General features: G+C 39.5%; 1 protein-coding gene across 4 annotated transcripts in view; it reads right to left on the bottom strand.

Moving 5' to 3' along the window:
- Sytl5 (synaptotagmin like 5) overlaps positions 1–23,433 on the bottom strand; it is a 119,569-nt gene that overhangs the window by 61,795 nt on the left and 34,341 nt on the right. For 3 of the 4 annotated variants that reach the window (XM_076562825.1, XM_042268985.2, XM_076562826.1), the window contains 4 exons: positions 18,231–18,440; positions 9,964–10,079; positions 8,354–8,462; positions 4,331–4,465 (listed from right to left, as the gene is read on the bottom strand). In XM_076562825.1, the coding sequence (XP_076418940.1) occupies positions 4,331–4,465; positions 8,354–8,462; positions 9,964–10,079; positions 18,231–18,440 (570 nt within the window). The remainder of the gene's footprint in view (positions 1–4,330; positions 4,466–8,353; positions 8,463–9,963; positions 10,080–18,230; positions 18,441–23,433) is intronic. The other variant, XM_042268986.2, reaches the window with a different exon arrangement.

Consider the following 23,433-nt stretch of genomic DNA (forward strand, 5'->3'; position numbering starts at 1 on the left):
GTTTAGAATGAGGATGAGGTCAGCTAAGGGCTGGATTTAATGGGGTTGTCTCTGTTGTTTATTCAGAGCCAAGCAAAACAGCTTGTGAAACTTCACAGACAGTGTGACAATCAGTCCCAGGGCTTGTGGAGAGCAATTAAAAGTAAAAGGGTAATTTTAGTGTGTGTGGAAGGAACAACAAAATAGGTGGGTGGGATGGTGTCGAAAGGCTCATGGGAAGATGCTTGCCACAGCCTCCAGTAACATGGAAGAAATACTGCCTAGAAATACAGCTCACCCTCCACTCACTTCTACTAACAGCACATTTCAGACTCGGTGTTCTACACTTTTCATATAATGTTAAGGGGATACATCTTATTACTAGTTCTGTATAACTCTCCATAGTTTCTAAAGGCCTTTCTGATGATGCTTTTCACTTTATGCTTTAAAGATTTGTTCATTGACACTGCAGCCTAGAAATGGCTTGGAACTTTTCTCCCTCTCACCTACAGGGTAGAAAACTTAGACTGAAGTACAAAGTTCTTCGTTAAATTTGAATTTTTTATAAACAATCCAACTTTATTAAGGATTGGAATCTCCAGCAGTTAAGAGCACTTACCACTCTTGCAGAAGACCTGGGTTCAACTCCCATCACCCACATGGCAGCTAACAGCTGTCTGTAACACCAGTTGCAGGCACACATGTGGTACAGAGACATACATGCAGGCAAAACACCGAGACACATATAATACATTTTTAAAAATTAAGTCAGTTGGTTGATAAATGTCTTCCGTGAATCCTTGTCTGAAGGTCGGTTTCTCATAGAGCACAACAACCATTCACTAGAACTTAGAAGGAATTTGGAGTAGCTGCCTTGAGTAGCATCCCATTTATTAACTACAGTTCACATTTACAATCTAATAAAAACTGTCCTATGTTTTGTATGTCCAGTCCCTAGCAACAAATGAGTAGCCATTTGTTACGTTTTCCTGAGAGACTGTTATGCCTTTCCTATCCTGTTCATATTTCTCCAGCTTTGAAACTACTGACAAGAAATAAACCAATTAGGCATCTGATAAAATGTCATTTCTACTCATATATGTGAGTTTTTAAAAGGAATGCCTTAGCCCAGCTGCTCCAGGAAAAGACCAATGAACCATGAAGAAATATGCTTTATCAAGAAAAAAAGAAAATAATTGCCTAACTGGGTCAGGTCACAGATGGGTATCTCACAATCTCTTTAGATGACAGTTAAGAAAAGATACCCCCCTACACACACACCTCAACTTCTAAAGAATCACTTGGAATGAAGCTCCTTATGGCAATCCATTAATGAGTCATCACCAAAGTCAACAGATAGTCCGAGGAAAGGACAGTTTACTCTACTAATCTCTTGAGCATCTTCATTTTCTTAATAGGAAAGCCTTGCTCTTGACATGCTAAAGCCGAACAACTCTGATGACAATATTTGGATTATCTACAAACCATTTCAGATATTCACAACTTAAAAGATAAAGTCTTCTTTGCAGACACAAAGGAGGCATCTGGGAGAGGTTGGAGGGGGAAGTGGGGAACGAATATGATCAAAACACATTGTATGCATATATGAAATTTCCAAAGAATAAATAGAAATATTTTTAAAGTCTATTTACAGACTGTCTTCCAGTTTATAATTACAAGAAAATCTTGTGTCAAAACACCAGTATTTGATGAAACATGCCCATATGGCATTGCTGGAATAACAGTATAAACACCTTGATCATGGGGAGAAAGCCCCTCATTCTTGAAGAGTTAGTATAAGGCAAATAATTCAAAATAGCACGGCTATAGGTGGGACAGCCAGGCTGAAAGAATAAATAGGAGAAGAAATCTAGGCTCCAGTAAAAAAGGGGAGGAGCGAGAAAAGGAGGAAGGAGGACACCAGGGACCAGCCACCCAGCCACACAGCCAGCCATGGAGTAAGACGGAAAGAAAGATATATAGAATAAAGAAAGGTAAAAGCCCAGAGGCAAACGTAGTTAAAGAGAAACAGGATGAATTAAGTTAAAAAAGCTGGCTAGAAACAAGCCAAGCTAAGCCTGGACATTCATAAGTAAGAATAAGTCTCCATGTATTTATTTGGGAGCTGGGTGGCAGTCCCCCCCCCAAAAAAAAAAAGAGTGAAAAAAAAGAAGAAAAACCCAGGCAACTACAGGGAAAATAAGAGGTCAGTTTAGGGGGCAGAAAGAGGGGGAGAGCACTGAAAGAGACTACTGGAAAAGGGTGGCGAGCATTTCAGGGTCAGGTAAAAACCTGGCACAAGGAAATCTCCCAGGAATCTACAAGGATGATCCCAGCTAAGACTCTTCGCAATAGTGGATACATAGTCTGAACTGGCCATCTCCTGTGACCAGGCAAGACTTTAAGGAGGGATTGGGAAATCAACCGACCACATAACCTTTAACCTACAGTCTATCCTGTCTATGGGATGTGCTGGAGTTAGGGTGGTGCAGAGATTGTGGGAATGGCCAACCATGACTGGTCTAGCCTAAAACCCATGCCAGGATATAAGTCTGCCCTTGATACTGCTTGGAGCAGCAGGACCCACAGACTGGATGACCCAGAGACCTAGGATAGAACCAAACATGACTAGAGGGGGTAAATATGTCAATATAATAAAGCCAAATAATATTCTGCTATATTCATAGATTGGTGCCTAGCCCAGTTGTCATCAGAGAGGCTTCACCCAGCAACTGATGGAAACATGCAGAGACCCACAGCCAAACATTAGGCTGAGCTCAGGGAATCCTGCAGAAGAGGGAGGAAGGACTGTAGGCACCAGAGGGGTCAAGGACACCACAAGAAAACTCACAGAATCAACTAGCCTGGGCTCATAGGGGCTCCCAGAGACTGAACTGACAACCAGGGAGCCTGCATGGGACTGACTGACCCAGACACTCTGCCTATATGTTACAGTTGTGTGGCTTGATCTGAATAGAAATGGAGTAGATTGGGGGTACAGAGGAGGAAGTGCATACTGGGAGGAGAGGGAGGGGGAAACTGTAGTCAGTATGTAAAATAAATTAAAAAAGAAGGGAAGCAAAGCAAAACTATTTCAAGGGCAAAGATGTTTTGTTTATGTTTTAATCATGCAGGGATTCTTTAATCATACAGGGACTATATCTACATTCTTGAAAATTTGGAAAATTCTTAATACAACACTGATCCTCTGAAAGTAGATAATAAATTATTTTTCTTATATTTTTCTCTACATTTTTATAGAAAGTGATGTGTAGAGGAATGCCAGAGAAAAAGTATGAACAGCTATCATTAATAAAAGCACCAAAAATCAAAAGAATGTCCCCTCTCCAGGGAGATATAGATAGATAGATAAATAGATAGATAGATAGATAGATAGATAGATAGATAGATAGATAGATAGATAGATAGATGATAGATAGATAGATAGATAGATAGATAGATAGATAGATAGATAGATAGATAGATAGATAGATAGATAGATATTTCTGGTCTATATACTAGATTACAACATGTAAGTTCCTGGGTTCCACACTCAGCACCACAATGAGAAAAAGGGCAAGGTGTTATAAGAAAAATGAAATTCTGCTTGTAGAATCTAGAGAGAAAAGAACAGAAATACTAACAGGATTGCTGCAGCCTGAGCAATCAGAAACAAAATGGAATTAGCATGTGGACAAATCAATGTACCATGAGAGCGGATAATTTTTTTCTTACTTTTAGCTTTCATAGTAATGAAAATAAGGCCTGACTTATGCCAAAACAAGCCAGGAAATCAACTTTGATTAGAAGTGACTGTGCTCTTGGCTATCCGTTCTTTTTCTCTTTGCTTTTCCTGACAAGTGATGACACTATACACAGGAGATTCTCACTTGACCCATCTGGCAATCAGTTAGAGGCAGTGCAACAAGAAATAAATGGAATTACAAAAAATGCTCTAGGGCAACACACATGATGAAATTATTAATATTTTTTGAAAGCTGCAAGGAATGGATATGACACTTAGAGGTTTTTGTTTTAGAAGGTGAAACAGAAAAATAACAAGAAATCAATGAAAGAATTCTCTGCCTTGTACATCTCTATTTGAACTTATAGCCCCAACTCCCCAAACATAAGGCTGCACCCCTTCACGTGACACAAATGTTTCTAATAGCTGTAAGTCAATAGGAAATGTTTTCTATAACAACCGGAAAACATCTTCTTGCCTTTTTGTAGTATATGTCAGGCATTCTCCGGGTGCCAATCCTTTACAGCTACTTCGGTTCCCTATGTGGGTGAAAGGTTATCCACCTGATGCCCGGGCTGCCCATTGCTCTGTTTGTATGGCACTTACCTGTCTGAACCAGGGGCTGACTTGAAACTCTGAAGAGTCTGACTGTCTAAATCCAAGCTATAGCTCCTCCCACTTTCAGGTTTTGGAGTTCTGATTTCTCCTCTGGTTGCTGATCTGAACTTGCTCAGAAGAAATCTGAAAATAAACATGAGTTCAAGAGTAAGATAAGTCTTTCATTGTAACCACAGACTATGCATCTGCCCACTCCCATCGGAGAACCTTCGATTTGCAGTAGATGGTGATTAATACAGACCCACAACTGGGAAAGGTACAGAAAATGTGAGGCTGCAGAATGCTTAGCTCGAAAAGGAACATATATACTGCACCACTCCTCCCAAGGCTCAGGGATCATTTCTGAAGAGGGGACAGAAGAGTGTAAGGGCTCGAGATGATGAACAACCACACGGAAACAATATCTTCTGGGCACAGAATGATAGCTGCACATATGAACTCACAGTGGTTGTGACAGCGTACAAAAACAACAAACCATACAAACAAACCAAACATGTGCAAGCCAAAGCCAGACAAAAATCCCAGTATGGAAAGGAGAATTGGGGACTAAATCCCTCCCCCTACCTGTGGAGCAATTGCCAATCTCTAGGGATTGGGAGAGTCAGGTTTCTCTAAGAATGTAGCCCCTGGTAAGTCAACCACACTCAAGTGGAAGGCCACATATCCAAGAATATTTAGATATCACAAGTAGCTCTTGATGGGTTAAAAAAAGTAAAGGAGGTGATGAAGAGATGATCTAGCAGTTAAAACTACTGACTGTTCTTCTGGAGGACCTAAGCTAATCTCTCAACACCGACATGGTGCCTCACAACAGTGTATAACTCCAGTTATATGGACACCCTGTTCTGGCAATCCTGGGCACCAGGCACACACATAGTGCATAGACATTCATGAAGGCAACGCGCCTATACACATTATATATAATACATAATATAATTTCAAGTGTGTCTCAGTGATACAGAGCATGTTTAGTAAGAGCAAAGACCGGAGTTTGATCTCCAGCACCAAAATTGAATAATAAAAATAATTTATATTACTTTCACCAATAAATGATTGTTCAAAAAAAAAGGCCATGGCTGAGGGGTTGTGGGTTGTTGGGTGCCAGGGCTTCTAATTCCCCAACCATCATACTGCTTGTTGATAAACCAGGGCTCTGTCCCTGCTAAGCAAAAGACTGCCTAGTTTGGAAATTCATCAGTGGCAGCCGAGAGGGAGAAGCATATTCTGGGCTGGGACTCTTTGCAAGCATGCTCAGAGTAGGGAACTGTAGCTGACTTGCACAGAAGGGAGTCTCTGGGGAAAACAAAGGTGTCAATGTAGAGCACAGCACAGTTAAGGGTTGTGACTACCTTTCTCATTAATGGAACCCAAAACAACTCTGGGGAACAAAAGAATGTGCTATGTTCTTACTAAGCATGCTCTGTATCACCGAGCTTCACTGGGAATGACATATCTTTTAAATTATTTATTAGTGCTTAGACAATTTTGTACAATATGTCTTCTTTACATTCACTCCCCCAACTTGTCACCAATCCACCTTCCCTTCCCCATTTACCCACTTTGTGTTCTCTGTCTCTCGTGTGTGTGTGTGTGTGTGCGCGAGCGCGCGCGCGCACGTGCATACATTCTTTAATGGAATCTGCCTTTGTATCTTTCATGGTACCTCTTCTCTGGTAAAGAAGTTTCTACAAAGAAAGGTTACATGCTGGGCAAAATCTGATCACATTACTATGTCATGTAGTTAATTGGAAATAAAACAAAAATAGCTTTTGAGGAAATGGAGGTCAAGTCCTAGTCCAGGATATTGAGTGCACCAAACATGGCTGCTTCTAAATACACTTTAATAAAAATTGGACTCGGGGGTCTATTAATAATAATAATAATTTTGGAAGACCACATGAAGTGCAGAAGAAGATGAGTTTGTGAGTCCAAGGGAGATTTGCTGGTAAGTAGTATGGATGGATAAAATCAAAATGCATGGCACACACATTTGGAGTTTTCAAAGAATAAATAAAAGTATTAAGTATGACAACAACAGAATCCCAGCTGTATTCTTTAGGAAGATGGTACCAGGATGATCATTTCACTTATTTTATATTCAAGAATGTCTAAGTGAACAAATGGATTCTAAAGGTACTGGCAGAATCTTAATAGAATCTGCTAAGTTGTCTCTGCTTCAAGGGACCCTAGCAAAATGTCACTGTCAAAATGTCAGAACCTTCATTCTGCTGGAAAATTACACTTGGAGTGAGAAGGATGCTTGATGTAATACTAGCTTTTGATGCTCAGAATCACCCCTTCTTCCTTTTGGTAACGTGAACCCCACCCATCTGTCAATCTCCTTGTCAAGTCCCACTTGTAATCTGATGTGTGTCTTGATGACTTGTGCACCCCCCAAAGCAGCCAGTATCTATTTATTTAATATGTGTCATTTATTGCCTATGCCATCTCTTGTGACTTATTATCACATTGCTGTATTTCTGGCCCAGACGGCATGTATTGCCCTTTTATATTTTCGTACAAGCCTTTAAAACTTAGTAACTTTTAGGTGTTAAGTTTTCCTCTCGAACCGGATATTACCGTCCTTACAGGCAGAACCACAGCTGCCAGTTTTGAGTGCCAGCAGGACTCAGCCCGGTGCTCTGGTGGTTTGAATGAGTCAGGATCTGTGTGACTCATTGTGTTTGTCAGTTATTGTTTTCCAGTTGTGTGCCCTAACTGTGATGCCTGAACTAAAGTCTGCAAACTATAGCTCTTACCAGCATCTGGAGGCTCTGAGATCCTTATTCGGTCAATCCACGGGTTCTTTCTAAGGTTAGGCACTATGCTAGATACTTCAACACAAAAGTAAAGAAGCCACTGGGGCAGCACTAAAACAGCTTACCATTCAGTGTGTGTCTATGGGGCACGGGTCAGAGTGCAAGATGACAAGAGAGTCACAGGCACGAGGCATTGTGGGAATCCGGACAAATACATGAATGCAATAGGACAGGGAGGATTCAATGTCTAGGATAGGAGTTTAAGAAATTCTAGAACATCTTTTGCATTTGTTTCTGCTAATTAATGAACAAGGGGGTTCGTCAAGAGAGTCTGAGTTAAATTACACTTTAATTTCATTCCCACCCATAGTTCAGAACACTGAAAAGAATGAGAAAAGTCCATACTTCTTTTAGAGCTACAATCTCAGTCACTGTCAGCATTTCATGTTGGTTTCTGCTGAGAGAACAATGCAGTGCTACCTAGAGAGGAGCACCAGGAGGCTTTGAACCCTTAGAACCCTTGCTATCCAGTCTTTATTTGGGGGGAACTCTTATTCTTTTGTGGCACCTCGCTGCCAATTCCCAGTGCCTTCTTGCACCTTTCTCTCTGACCTGTCTCCCGTTGCTCATTGCAGTACTCAACATGCACATTTGCCTTCTGAACTAAGTCGAAGCCGTCAAATGTGACTTTTTTTTCTTTAAGGAAGGCTGCATTTTAAATAGAGAATAGAATGTTCAAGTAACTATGCTTTTATATACCAGCAGTTAGGTTAGAAGGGAGGGATACTGGTATTTGGAAGCAAAGGCTCTAACTCTGACTAGAGATCTCCCTGAAGTAATGGGAATCATTTGACGTAAGAATAAATAAGGCAAATGAAATGAAATAAGAACTCTTATATATTCAGGTCAGCCAGTGGTTTGGTTTTGTTTTGGGTTTTTTTTTTTTGAGACTAGGTTTCACTGTGTAACAGCCTTGGCTTTCCTGGAACTCATTCTGTAGACCAAATGGGCCTCAAAATCACAGAGATCTACCTGCCTCTGCCTCCTGAGTGCTGGGATGAAAAGCATGGACCACCACTGACTGGCTCCAGCCAGGGAATTTTTAATCTGAGGTTGAAAGTATTTAAGACTGCATTTCCGTAGGAGAAAATGTTACCCAAGTTGAGTGTCTCACCTCCTCTGGCTCACTAAAGTCACATCAGACATGAAGCACTAAAGATGATTTATTTTAGAGTGGATAGGCTGTGCTTACCCCTTCCTCTTGGGTCCATCATGAGTGGCTTTCTGCCTGATGGAAGATGAAGTATCTGACTTGTCTACATCTTGGTGGGCTTGCTCTTGGCTTTGTATTTCTTCAGATCCTCATGGAAAAAATAGAAAATAAATTAACATACAAAAAGCAGAAAGGATAACACATTCTCTTATGCACCCATTTTTCTAGGTTGCCACAAGACCAAAAAGCCTATAATAATTGGTAATTACAGTTCAATGCCAAGTTTTGTATACACAGGTATTTCTAATTTGCTGAATGCCATAGAGATAACTAAGAAATAAGACCAGGACTCTTTAGGGCAAGGTGTGGCATGATAAGCTTTCCGAGGAAGACTGCAATAAAGATATCTTTAAGGTATGAAATGCTAAGTTCAAGAGATCTCTAAATCCATAGATTATAGGCATTAAGGCTATAATATAGCATTTTTATAGGTGTTTTGTTTTGTTTTGAGGCAAGTTCTCTCTATGTTCCTAAGGCTGGTCTGGAACTCACTATGTATCCCAGACTGCTTTTAAGTACATAACCTTTGTGCCTCAGTCTCCCAGAAGTAGTGAACACAAGTGTGCCACAATACACCACAGCCAGAGATCATGGAAATGAGAGGCCAGATTCCCTGGGATGACAGACATGTGTGCATGTATCTTAAGTCTGGCAATGTAGCCCCCACACTGGAAAGCACTGAGGTTTAGTATACACAGAGGTTATAGCTGACTGGATAATTTTCATTCAACCTGACTCTTCTAACATCAGACCTGATGTTACTCACCTTTAGGAGCCCTTCTTGGTGAGTGACACACCCAAAAGTGACACAAATATCAGTTGTAAGCTTCCTAGACCAAAAGGTACCCATTCCACCTTTATTATATAAACCATGCATGGGAAATTTGCATTTAAGAAAGCTTTATTCAATCCTGAATCAATTAGATTGTAATTTGAGTACACTGGAAAGCATTCTCAAACTGGTTGTCTTTGGTATTTTGGGCCAGTGTAATTTTTCATTGACTAAAACTTTCCTGTATATTTTAAGCCCATCAGCTTATCACACTTGGTTCCTGTCCAGTAAATGCCATTGACTCAGTCTAATCATTATGACAACCAAAATTCTCCTTGGCATTTCCCAATGTTCCCATTTGTGAGGGTGGGGACTTTAGGGTACAATACCAGTGCCTGGTTAGGAACCAAAAATTAAATTTGAAAACTATCATTTAAAAGAAAATCTGAAATTAAACTTGGTGAAAAAAAATCAAGAATTGTTTTCAAAATGGAAATCATTTCTTTCACCTGCTTTAGGTTGCTTTCTTAAATGATTAGTAAAACACCAGAAATGTGTCTGGAAAAGTAACAGGCTATGATGAGGATGACTGGCCCCTTTAAATTTGCAGTATGTCAGATATGTGGAAAATCAGTGCGAAGTTTGTTTCTATTGACTTCATTTGTATGATTTTCAGATTTAGATTTTAAGCTACCAAGTTGTGAAATGGCCCATGAGATTGAGGGGAAAAAATCCAACTGTGTTCACCTGCAACATTACTATAGGGAAGTTATTTAACCCAACCAAAGGCTTGGGGACAAGTAATTGTGTTAGTTACCTGGACTTCTTCTTAAGATGGACTGTCGAACAACATCAGTGCCCAGAACATTGACTTGCTTGAAACGCTTTGCCTTCTCTTCAAAAAACCATTCTCCACTTATAATCTTCAGCTGCCTGCTCATGGAGCAAAAGGAAGATACTAAAATTAAGTGATTTAGCTTTGCATAGGTAACTTTCCAAAACCACTTAGGTAAAAGTGCTGAGTGTGGATAAAAGATCTTCAGTATAAGAAATGAGGCCCCGTTTGAGATAACAGCATCAGTAAGAACCTGTTTTGGGAAGATTCCTTCATGGAACATAAACGCTGGGCTACAGTAAAGAACAGGACAAAGCCTATCATGATATTCCAGGAGAACAGTGATGGGATGCATTCCTGAGCAAGAGGGAACTAACAGATGTGGAAAGAAAATCAAACTGTCCTGTTAGGACTGTCTCCCTGGATTTTGTAATCAATTGAAAGTTGTAATCAATTGATGGGAAAGAATCCTTGAATGACCCTGTGCTGGTTGGTTTTTGTCAAGTCAAGGCAAACTGTGTCACCTGGCAAGAGGTAACTACAGTGGAGGAACTGCCTCCATCAGACTAGCCTTGGGCATTTTCTTGATTGATCATTGACGTGGCAGGGCCCAGTCCACTGTGGGTTGTGTAACATTTGGGAACTAAGACCTGGGTTCTATAAGAAAGCAAGCTGGGCAAGCCATAGAGAGAAAGCCAGTAAGGAACTTTCCCCCACGGTTCCTGCTTCTGCTCCTACTTGAGTTGTTACCCTGAGCTCCCTCAATTACGAACTGTGCTTGGGACATGAAGACCAAATAAACCCTTTCCTCTTCAAATTGCTTTTGGCCAATGTTTTATCACAGCAGTAAAAAGAAAACTAGAACAGGTCCTATCCATCTTAGAGTGGCTATGTGTAATCACCTCTTATCTTCCCTCTAGGAATGTCTGTGATTTTCTTTTATGTCTTCACCTTTTCTATGACCTATAGAGCTTTAAACTTTATCTTAGAATTATAAGTCCTGTCTATTGGTCTATTAACTCTCTGAGAGACAATCTCTATGTAACTCAACTCCTCCCCACATGGTACTATAATAATAGTCTTTTTATAGACTGTGCTCTCAAGCAATAGTTTCTTGTTTTTATTATATATACTAACATACATTTGTTACACAGATGGTGAAATTTATTGTGGTATTTTATTGTGTAAAATTTGCACATAAATGGTACTGATCTATACTTCAAGTTATAATTTTTACTTGAATGAGTGACTACTCCATCATTTTAAAATTTTAGCTTCATTTCATGTCTTCACCACAAACCTCATTAGCATCAGTGACATGAAGCCAGGAGTCTTGGTTCTTTGGGTTACCTTTTCTAGCAGTAATATTTGGAACTGTAGTTTGTAAACATTTGTGAAATGAATCAAGTTTCCTGGAATTCGACCCATAGCAGCTATGCTGCTAGAAAGCTCAGTTTGAGGCTTACAACAAAGACATAGAACCATAAAAGCCATTAGGTAGTCTAAAATTATTTCTAATTAAACAAAGAAATAGATTATAAGGGCATGAGCATGAGGAAGGGAAATAGTCCTGTATTATTGGGTAAATGATTTTAGAGGATTATAGTAGAAAATGAGATTGAGAGGTATGCCTGGGCTATGTAATAGCAACCTTTGAATGCCATGCTAAGAAGCCAAAATGTCATTCTGGAGGCAATAGGAAACTTACAATAAAGTTCACACTCAGTTATATAACATTTGGGTAAATACATAGAGAAATGAGACACTAGCAAGCTAATTAAAAAATCACTTTAGTTGACAAGATAAGAAATGATAAAATATAAATCAAGGTATCATGAGGATGAGACTTTGCAAGAATTAGTAAGTCTGATATGGTGGCTGAAGAAAAACAACTATGATCCAAATAGAGATTTCTAGTTCCAGAGCATCTTATCGAGATTTATCAACAAACTGTGCTTTAAAATCAGTAATTGGATCCCACATATAAAATTCATCCAGGAAAAGATATCAGCTTTATTCCTCATAGTAATTGAAAGCCTGCTTCTTAGTGTAAGACACAAAGGGAAGATATAAGTTCACCACAGTTCTACTAAATATCAAACTGTTAACCTAGACAGTGAAAATATGGCCATACCATGTGCTCCTCACACTCATTTCTGGTGGCACTATTAACCTCTTGAAAAGCACAGATTGTTGAGTGGTTAATTCATAACTGTAGAGATTACAAAATTCATCAAATCTAAGGAAGATATAATCTGCCAAAAGAATAAATTTGAATAGATTATTCCTGGATATATCTCCAGAGATTTATAGGCTTATATATTATTAATTAGGCTAGAGATGCATGTATTTGTGGAATGTTAATTTCTAAACACGTTCTTTCAAGATTCCTGTCAATCAGAAACTCGTGTAAGTACTAAAGTAATCCAATTTTACAGCAAGAATTGAGCCACTAATCAAGTGATATTAAAATACCAAGACTGTCCTAGATCATTCATGTGGATCCAAAGTAATCACATGAGCTGTTGAAACCAAGAAAAATAAGTGAAGTCAAAAGAGAAAGCACAGAGCGGGAAGTTACAGAGTAACATGAGAACAGGAGGAATGACAGGACATAGCTGAGCACTTGAAAATCATCCAATGGGCTGTGCTAAAGTCTTGTCTCTTACTTGTGTATGTGCTTATGGGGGTGTTGCAGAGGATAGTACATGTGTGGCAGTTTACATTCTAAAGGAAATAGACTTCCATACTGTCTTCACCATACACCTACAGCTGCCAAAAGATACCACAAATACTATTTCTCCAGAGCTGTTAGTCACTACCTCCTGCCATCTGTGTGAGAACAATAGTTATTATAACTGTATTTGTTTACCTCTGGTATGAACTTGAGTAGTTTGTCATTTTTAGAACTCTGAAGTTTCTGGGTGTAGACAGAAAGTTAATAGAAGAACAGGAAATTAATACTGAGTACCTACCAGGTACCGAGTAATGTGCTAGGCACTTTATATGTGCTGTCTCCAATCCCTGCTATGAGATGTAACCTACCAACGACAGTCCTCACTTTATAGACTAGGAAACTCACATGGGTTAAACAATTTCCTCAAAGCTACAAAGGTGTGACAACATTAATACTCCAAGTCTCATACTCTTTCCATTGGGCAATATCATCGGAAGAGAATTTATGTTTGTCAGGTGCAACAAGACTTTGATCGGGGGGAGGATGTATGGAAACAAAAGCAATAGTCAGCAATGCTTAGCATTTCAAGTGAATGTGTGTACACTTCCACATGTGTGCCCACTGGGGCCAAGTAGCAAGAATAAAGAAGTGATGAGAGAAGATTAAAAAAAAAAGAAATGTGGAACTTGCTATAAGATTTCAATCAATTTACCATGTCACTGTAGTATTCAAACAACTCAAGGCTTAAAATCGACAGTTTCCTCTAAGTTGAACTCTGAAGTATGGGTTTTGACTGACATTACAACGCACCATACTTACTCTCTGTGAACACTGATTGGACTGTTGACTATCTGAGAGTGTTAGCCTGTGGTTTGAATTAACATTAAACTCCTGGGGCTTATGTAAGTTTTCTTTACTTGGAAATTTATGTAAATGTGAAGAAGTTATATTCTTGTTTCAAACAGGCATATCAGCCAAAGTATTTTGTTTGCTTATCTATCATTAACTACTGGAGACACCTGTAATAAGATATGCTTTGTAAGCTACACTAAGATATTATTTTCCATCTGTTAATCACAAGGAAGCTAGTTGAACTTATTTATAAATTCATTCACTACATAGTACATATTTATTGAATTCCTACCATTGGAGGTTGAAAGAACAGAGGAAGAGAAACACAAACACTTTGTCCATACGGAGAGGTCTAGTTTCCTTCTTTTCCAAGCAGGAAAAAATGCAAAGAAATCCCTGTACATATGATAATGAAACTGCAAACCACATACAGGCAAAGAAAACATCTTAAATGTAGTTCAGGGGCAACAAAGGCAAAAATGGATTCCTACAAAGGAAGCAGCCTCCTTCTACCAATCCTTGCTATAAACATTTCAGTGCTTCAGAAATAAAACCTTCTCCAAGGTAAATGACAATAAAGGTTGTTCTTCCAACTGATTCAAGAATGAGTCACCTTCTGACTCATCTCATCTCTTAGAGGTTAGGGTGGGAATTTCAATTTAATGGTCTATTAAACATGGAGACAGCCCAGTAGGGCTGTAATATCCTCTTATAACAAACAAAGGGCAGTCTTTGCCAATAAAATATCATTTATGCTTCCTTATTGAAAACTACTCCATGAATAGCAAACAGAATATTACCAATATTGAAAGCTTTAGTCTCAGTGAGCACCCAAATAAGTAGCTTAAATATTAGGGAAGTATTACTAATAGATTTTTCAGCTGGAAAAGTAAGCATGGACTTTCATATAGTAAATACTCATGTAAATTTACATTTATTGCAGAAAAACCAACTGTAGAAAAATTGTTGCTGGAGAAGTATAAGAATCACACATGAAAAGCTATTTTCTCTTTAGAATGTCAAAGAGTTTCTTTCATGGGTGCAAAAAATAACACAATAACCTTATTTTTTATGTTAGACTATGAAGCCATTGAAAGCATTCCATGTTTCCCTATCCTTGTATTTTAGCCTCTTTTATACCAATAGGCTAATACCAAATGTGTAGTAGAGATGGACAGATGTGTGGATGAGTAGATCAATTAGACAAATAGGTGGTTGGCTTGATTAAGTTAATGTTTCACCAATAAAAAGAAGGCAATTGATTGAGAAGTTTTCTATTAATATATTAATACTTCATAAGCAAAGCATCTTGTTCAATATTTTAATATTTATACTTGTATCTTCTAACAAGAACTTGTATTTTTCTGTGATGGGTAGACATTTACTCTGTTTAAAGGGCAGATATACTTGCCATGGCTCTTCCCCCCCCCCCCCCCCCGCCGCCCAACTTCATGTTCCCCATAGAATAAAATTGTATTTGTTCTATTTTTCTTCCTCTTATTCCAGCCTGATGTGCTTTAAGGAGAACACGTTCATTCATCCATTTATCATTTCATTATCTTGCTCATCCATCCACCTATTCATTTAACAAATACACATGGAGTACCTACTTTAGGCATTCCTTCAGGCATGAGGACATCATCACTGAACAACAGAGATTTGTTTGAATCTCCTGTCTTCATGGCTATGGGGCTTATATTATAGCAGAGGAAGCGCAATATGGAATGTAATAAATAAGTGAAATATGTAGCACAAGTGATCTAAGTGGGAAGCACAGGAAAGGATTCTTTCCTTTTGGGTAGGCCAGTTTCTATGACAATCTCCAAATTCAACTCAACATATTAAGAGTTAATTTCTTGTTAATATACTCTAAAGAGAATCTGATTCCTGTCTTTCAGAAGAAAGATATAGTGAATTAGACATTTATTTACCACCCATATTATCTAGCAAATGAACTGATCTAAAAACATAAGGCCACAGGTCTTGTGATTTAGTAATTAGAACTAGTTTAGATACATGGAAGTAAAATCTTATATTGAAGTCTGAGGATCCATGTAATAAAGGGGTTTTGAGTCTTAGGCCTTAGGTCCTTTTGCAGAACAAATGAGGGTCTGAGCTATGTCAGAGAATGAACAGAAATGGAATAAAGGGGAAAAGAATACATACTAAGAATCAACCTAAAAAGTATTGGATCAGAATTGGAAAAATAGTTATTGAGAAACTTCGCATCAATCCTGGGAGATTTGTGTAAACAATTCCACTAAATCAGGAACAAGACAAGGTTGTCCACTCTCTCCATACCTATTCAATATAGTACTTGAACTCTTAGCTAGAGTAATAAGACGAATGAAGGAGATCAAGGGGATACAAGTTGGAAAGCAAGAAGTCAAAGTCTTGCTATATGCAGATGATATGATAGTATACATAAGTGACCCCAAAAATTCTACCAGAAACTCCTACAGCTGATAAACACCTTCAGTAATGTGGCAGAATACAAGGTTAACTAAAAAAAAAATCAGTATCCCTCCCATATACAAATGACAAATGGGCTGAGAAAGAAATCAGGGAAACAACACCTTCACAATAGCCTCAAATAATATAAAATATCTTGCGTGTAACTCTAACTAAGCAAATGAAAGGCTTGTATGATAAAACCTTCAAGTCGTTGAAGAAAGAAATTGAAGAAGATATCAGAAGATGGAAAGATCTCCCATGCTCATGAATTGGTAGGATCAACATAGTCAATATGGCCATACTACCAAAATCAATCTACAGACTTAACATAATCTCCATCAAAATTCCAACACAATTCTTTGGGGGAGGCAGTTTTGAGACAGGGTTTCTCTGTGTAGCTTTGCGCCTGTCCTGGAACTCACTCTGTAGCCCAAATTGGCCTCGAACTCACAGAGATCTGCCTGCCTCTGCCTCCTGAGTGCTGGGATTAAAGGCGTGTGCCACCACCGCCCAGCCTAACACAATTCTTTACAGACCTTGGTACAAGCTAAAGTCATCTGAGAGGAGGAAGCCTCAATAGAAAAAAAAATGCCTCTATAAGACCTAGCTGTAGGCAACCTTATAAGGCATCTGCTTAAGTAGTGATTAATGGGGGTGGGCCCAGCTCATTGTGGGTGGTGCCATCCCTGGGTTGGTAGTCTGGGGTTCTACAAGAAAGCAGGCTGAACAAGCCATGGGGAGCAAGCCAGTAAGCAACACTCCTCCATGGCCTCTGCATCAGCTCCTGCCTCCAAGTTCCTGCCCTGTTTAAGTTCCTGTACTGACTTTCTTCAGTGGACTGCAATGTGGAAATTTAAGCCCAATAAATCCTTTCTTGCCCAACTTGCTTTTGTCATGGTGTTTCACTGCAGCAATAGAAACTAAGATGGAGATGGAGTCCCAACTGGCCATTTCCTGTCTCCAAACGAAGCTTCCAGTAATAGGGCTGAGTTACATCCAATCGAATTGTTGGCCAAAGGTGGTGGTTCTCAACCTTCCTAATGCTGTAACCCTTTAATATAGTTCCTCATGTGGTGATCCCCAACCATACAATTATTTTGCTACTGTTATGAATCATAATGTAAATATATGATATGTAGGATATCTGAAATGTGACCTCTAAAAGGTTGTGACCCACCCCCATGTTGAGAACCACTGGCCAAAGTGGTCCCATGGAAATCTCCAAACAATCCAGGCTGTTGCCAAGACAGTAGGTTGCTCTCCAAAAACTGACAGCAAGGCTCCATTGCTGAAGACAACACCCACACTGATTGCACATGGGGATGTCAAGCTGGTGCCTATATAGGGCCTTCACACCTAGATCCTAGTGCAGTGATTCTCAACCTGTGGATCATGACCCCTTTGGGGTCAAATGACTATTTCACAGGGCTCACCTAAGACCATCAGAAAACACAGATATCTACATTATGATTCAAAACAGTAGTAAAATTACAGTTAGGAAGTAGCAAGGAAAATAATTTTATGGTTGGAGGTCACCACAACACGAGGAACTGTGTTAAAGTGTTGCAGCATTAGAAATGTTGAGAACCACTGATCTAAACAGAAGCCTAATGGAAAAGCTGCCACCCTTTGTCTTTTTGATGAATAGCTAGACCTGGAGAATGTTAAGTAACTGTTCCATCTCAGCTGATGCATACAGCACACAGGATGTTTGACGCTTGTCTTGTCAGTTATCTCAAATGTTTAAGAATGCCAAAAGAATTCTGTCTATGCCTTTGGAGAAGCCATGTGGTGTCTTGAAGGGCTTATAGAAAAAAATATGTTTCTGGCTTTTAAATACAGGGAGACACTGATTCCATTAGGTCTCCGATTTTATAATGCTTCGGGGTTGTTGTTTTTTATACTGTTCCCTACTTTTATATTTGCTTCTACCTGTTTCTGTCCCACTGAACACTCGTTTATCTGTCTCTGTGCCTTTATATCTGTCTTTGCATCTCTCTGTGTGTCTCTGCTTCTCTGTCTCTATCTCTCTGTCTCTCTCTCTCTGTCTCTCTCTCTCTCTGTCTCTCTCTCTCTCTCTCTCTCTCTCTCTCTCTCTCTCTCTCTCTCACACACACACACACACACATACCTGTCAAGCCTGTAACCAGGTTGTGCTTTTAAATCCACTCTCAATTTAAAATTCTTTTTCTCATTTCTTACTTTCTCCACTCAAATCTTGTCAATCATCAAATATGGATTTTGTACAAAAAGGTGGGAAACTCACGCGACTTTGGCACAGATAGTGCACTTCCAGCTGCCATCAAGGCCAGTGACTCGACACTCACTGCACACCCTGAGTGAGCAGGCGTGGCACAGATCTCCCCGGTCAAAGATGAGGCCAAGGTTTTTGTGACAGTGAACACAGACTCTGCTGGTCTCTTGGTGAGTCTTCCCACTTCTACGCTTTGCTTCTAAAAGTTCATTTTTCAGCTTCCTGGTCAGAGAAAAGGCACATTAAAAGCTCAGAAGAGGACTAACAAGAAGCCTTGGTGGGTAAAAGCTCTTGCTGTAAAGCCTGACATCTGAGTTCAATCCCACACGGTAGAAGGAGAAAGAGCCTACTCCCTCAAGTTGTCCTTTGACCCCCATATCACACATGGCATGTGTGTATGTTATCCCCCCAAACATACAAATAAATACATAGACGGAACCCAAAGAGTCGCACAGGAACACAGCCTTCTTTAATTAAAAATATTTTCATAGTTGAATCAAGGAATCAGAGCCAAATACTCCCAGCCAGTACAATTTCTCCTTCCAGAATCAACGATCTTTTGAAATTAGCTGTTGAGTATTGGTGTTTTGCTTTTGTTATCTTCCACTAGCACTGGCTTTCCTCACTGTTCATTCATTTACCCAGGACGCCTTTGATATTCCAATCCTGGAAGTGCTCTCTATGTGAGGAAAGAGTACAAAGACATTCAGCCCCATCAGTTCTTCCCTGCAGTGCACCTATGAAGAGTGTAACTACAAACATAGTCTACCGTTTCAGTTCTACATACTTCTACTTAGCATTGAAGAGTTTCCAACAATGCACATTAACCTTTCTGTCAGACACATCTATGCTTGAGTCCAGGATAGAACACAAATTAGCAGGCAATGATTTATCCACTTAATTTAATCTCTTCTTTTCTAAAATATGAATAATTACCTTCTTCAAAGGTTGTTTTTATGAGATAATAAAAGTGAAGTTCCTAGCATTATTCCTGTCACATAGATATCAAGTACATGCCACTTTCACATCCCCTTTAAAAACGATTTGACAAAAAAATGTAATTATCTGCCCTTTAGAAACTTGAAATTGCATGCATAGCCTTTTCTCCAGAAGCAGCACTTAGGAAATTCTTGGGGATACTAAATATCAGGATCTGGTTTACAAGATCAAAATCTGCTTTTTAAAAGCCACAATCTGCATTTTATCAAAATATCCAGATGATGATGAAGTACAGCTTTAGAACATGTGTTGTCTCACTTGTCTAAACACTGGAATAGCATAGAAATACTGGTGGCCACGTCTCATCTCCACAAATTTGAATGCTATTGGTTTGAGAGGTGGCCTGGGAAATGTTATGTCTAAGATGTCTTTATTTGTTCTAGTATACTGTCAGAATTGGCAAACACTGCTCTAGAAGATTGACCAGTTCCATTTTAATATTTTTTAGATATGCCACTCATTTGGGTTACTGATATCTTATCTTGTCTTCAATGCCCAGAAAGAAAACCTGGCAACATTCCCCATCTTTCACACCATTTTCCTTTCGTGTTTACGACATTAACTTTTGGCAGACTAAATCAGACTAGCATCTTCTCAGATACAAAAAGGATGATTGTATTTTCTTGAGCATTTGTTCAGGGTCTAACTCCAGGCTAGGTTATAAAGCAGTTGAATAGTTGAAGGTAATTATTTCTTTTGTGAAGTCTTATGAATCTGCATTGATTCATGTGTAGTATGTATATGCTGAAATCACAATGGATGATATCAACAGTTCATGTTAATAAAAATAAAATATTTTAAAGATAATAGCCAGGATAGATAGAACTAGAACTTTTCATTCTCAGCCCAATGAGGGAATCATAAGTCAAGAATTTTAAACTGAGGAATAAGTTTTCCAAAATTTTCCAAAATTTACATTTTTTTCATATATTAATTCAGCATGTGTTAGGTAGGTTGTCATGACGACATAAGCAGGCTTGGAGGTCACTATGGATGGATCTTACCATCATAGTCAACTTTGGACCCTACCTCCTGTTTCCCTGGTAACATTAGAAAAAGAAGCATCACAATTGCTACATCTTTATGATTTAAAATGCTGCATAAACAGGACTATGTTTTTGGACCATTAAAAGAAAGCTAATTTGTCTTAGTCAAAAGATAAAAATCTGAGTTCTACTTTTGGCCGTGGGTAGAAACATGACATTCTGACATGCCTGAAATATACAAATATCATCACTTCCCTTAAGAGTTAATCCAGCTTGACCCATCAGTCACCTAGTCAGGAAACCACCCCTCAGGAAAGCTAATTCAAATGAAAACATGCTAAAGAAAGAAGAATAATTGTCCCATTGATGAGATGATGTACTTACACACATCAGGACCTCTGGGCCCCCAGATCCTCTGCTTACAGATCTTCACTGCGGAATGTACACACTTTTCTGAGTTCTAACCCCCAAAGAATAACCTTTTCTCATTCCTTAACTCTTCTGGACTACCAGCCAAAGTCCTAAAAATGCTTTCCCTGACTCGAACTCAAAGGGGAATTCTTCTCTCTCTCTTGCATTTCCCCTGCTGTTGTTTCCCTCAGAAGCTATAAATGCTTCTGGATCCAACAACCAGGCTTTACAACTGGGTTTATTTTCTGGTCTTTCAGATAATAAGAAACCCCAAGTTAGGCAGTTGAATCCTGATTGGTCTTAATTGGGGTGAAAGCTGAAAGATCAAAGAAGCAGAGCAGGAGCCACTAGAAAGACTTCTTACCTCTAGGAATCCTCAGACTGAAAAGGGCCAAGCTCCTGTCTCCACCCTGCCTTATCACTTCCTGTTTCCTCCTGTTTGCCTCCCAAGTACTGGGATCAGAGCTGTGTGCCGCCACCACCCGTCCTCTAGTGGCTACCTCTGCACTCTGATCTCTAGGCAAGATTTATTTGTTAGAGCACAAACAAAATATCACCACAGGCTTCAGTTAGTTTAAATGCAAAATAGCATCATTACAGATCCAGTATCCTCTCATCTTGTTGCTTCTCTATGTACAAAATATGGCTTATTCTTACGCAAAATAACCAGGAAGCTCCAGCATTGTAGCCTTGTTTAAGGCAGAACAAGGGAGTGTATGCTTAGGTGATTTAGCACAGGGGGCTTCACAGACAAAGCAAAGTCTACTTTGGAAATCCTCCCAGAAGATTTCTTGAATTTGACTAGACAGTGTCACATCATTGCCAAGTAGCTGCAAGGGAGGCTAAGGAATTTACACTTCACCCTGTTTTGTGGAAGTGGGTAAAGACAACTGGGTGAAGAATAATTTCCCTTTCCTGAGGGATTATGTGTTGTGTTGTATTGTGAATTCTCCACAGAGCAGCAATCCCTCTTTTCTGGAGACAGCAGCTAACTGCAAAACATTTTATATCTCACAGTACAATATTCTTATGTTCACTTTACAGGAAAGAAAACAAAAAGACAAGACTCAGGCTCTGGGTCACACAAACACGCAGACCTAGGTGTTCCACTTCACTACATTCATCATCAACTTTCTTTCTAAATGTCAGTGATGGTTAAAAGAAGGGCCCTAGCTGGCTTTGGGCCACTCATTTAGTTGCTACAGCATCCTTTTGATATAAAAACTATCCAGCTGTAACATCTGTCCACTCTATGTCAATGCTCATTAGTATCTTTTCAATATGACACAAACCAGGATTATCTGGGAAGAGGAAACCTCGATTGAGAAAATGCTTCCATTAAATTGGCCGGTAGGAGTATTTCTTTGATTAATGTTTGGTATGGGAAGACCCAGCCCACTGTGGACAATGACATCCCTGGACATCCTGACTTCTATAAGAAAGCAGGTTGACCAAGACATAGGGAGCAATCCAGTAAGCAGCACCCCTCCATGGCCTCTGCATCAGTTCCTGCCTCCAGGTTTCTGCTTTAAGTTTCTACCATGATGTCCCTGGATGATAGACTACAAGATGTAAACCGAGATAAACTGTTCCCTCCCCAATTTCCTTTTGAACATGGTGTTTATCACAGCAATAGAAAGTAAATGAGGCTGTCTCCTTAATTTTCACCATCTATTACCTACTAAATCACCTGTCTCATCCTTTGAATATTTTCACACTACCATCTCCCTACTATGTCAACAGAATAATTGCCAAACATATCAGATCCTATTATTTAGAACTTGTTAACATTATAGCATTTAGAATTGTTTGCATACTAATTACAGAGAGAAAGAAATGGTTTGGATTTTAGTAGGTAGGGAATGGGGGTGGATCTGGGTGGAGTTGGGTGAGGAAAAACCACAATCAAAATATATTATATTAAAATATATTTTTTCAATTACAATTCTTATAAGGGGAACACTCCTCTACTGCTTGTCAGAGTGGGAATCAATCTACCTCAAGACCCAGCGACAGTACTCTTGGGCATTTATCCAAAGGATGCTCAATCATACCACAAGGGCACTTGATTAACTATGTTTATAACAACATTATTTGTAATAGGGAGAACCTGGAAACAACCTAGATGCCCCTCAACTGAAGAACAGATGAAGAAAATATGGTACATATACACAATGGAGTACTACTCAACAGTAAAAATAATGACATCATGAAATTTGCAGGCAAATGGATAGAACTAGAAAAAATCATCCTGAGTGAGGTAACCCAGACTCAGAAAGACAAACATGGTATGTACTCACTCATAAGTGGATACTAGATATAAAGCAAAGGATAACCAGACTACAAACCACAGCTCCAGAGAAGCTAGGTAACAAGAAAACCCTAAGAGGGATTGCATGGATTGCCCTGGGAAGGGGAAAGAGAGATCTCCTGGGTAAACTGGGAGTCGGGGGAGGGAATAGAGGGAAGGGCATGGGGGATGGGAACATGAGAGATCAGGATGGTTGAGTTGGGGGAGGGATGCAGAGGGAGAGCAATAAAAGAGATAACTTGATAGAGGGGGCCATTATGGGATTATGGAGAAACCTGGTGCCAGGGAAAATCCCAGGAATTCACAAGGATGACCCCAGCTAAGACTCCTAGCAATAATGGAGAGTGTGCCTGAATTGCCCTTCTCCTGCCATCAGACTGGTGACTACCCTAATTGTCATTATAGAGCCTTCATCCAGTAACTGATGGAAGCAGATGCAGAGATCCACAGCCAAGCACTGGGCCAAGTCCCGGGAGTCCTGTTGAAAAGAGGGAGGAAGGATTGTAGG

Source organism: Peromyscus maniculatus, chromosome X, assembly GCF_049852395.1.
Source record: "Peromyscus maniculatus bairdii isolate BWxNUB_F1_BW_parent chromosome X, HU_Pman_BW_mat_3.1, whole genome shotgun sequence".
NCBI classification, from domain to species: Eukaryota; Metazoa; Chordata; class Mammalia; order Rodentia; family Cricetidae; genus Peromyscus; species Peromyscus maniculatus.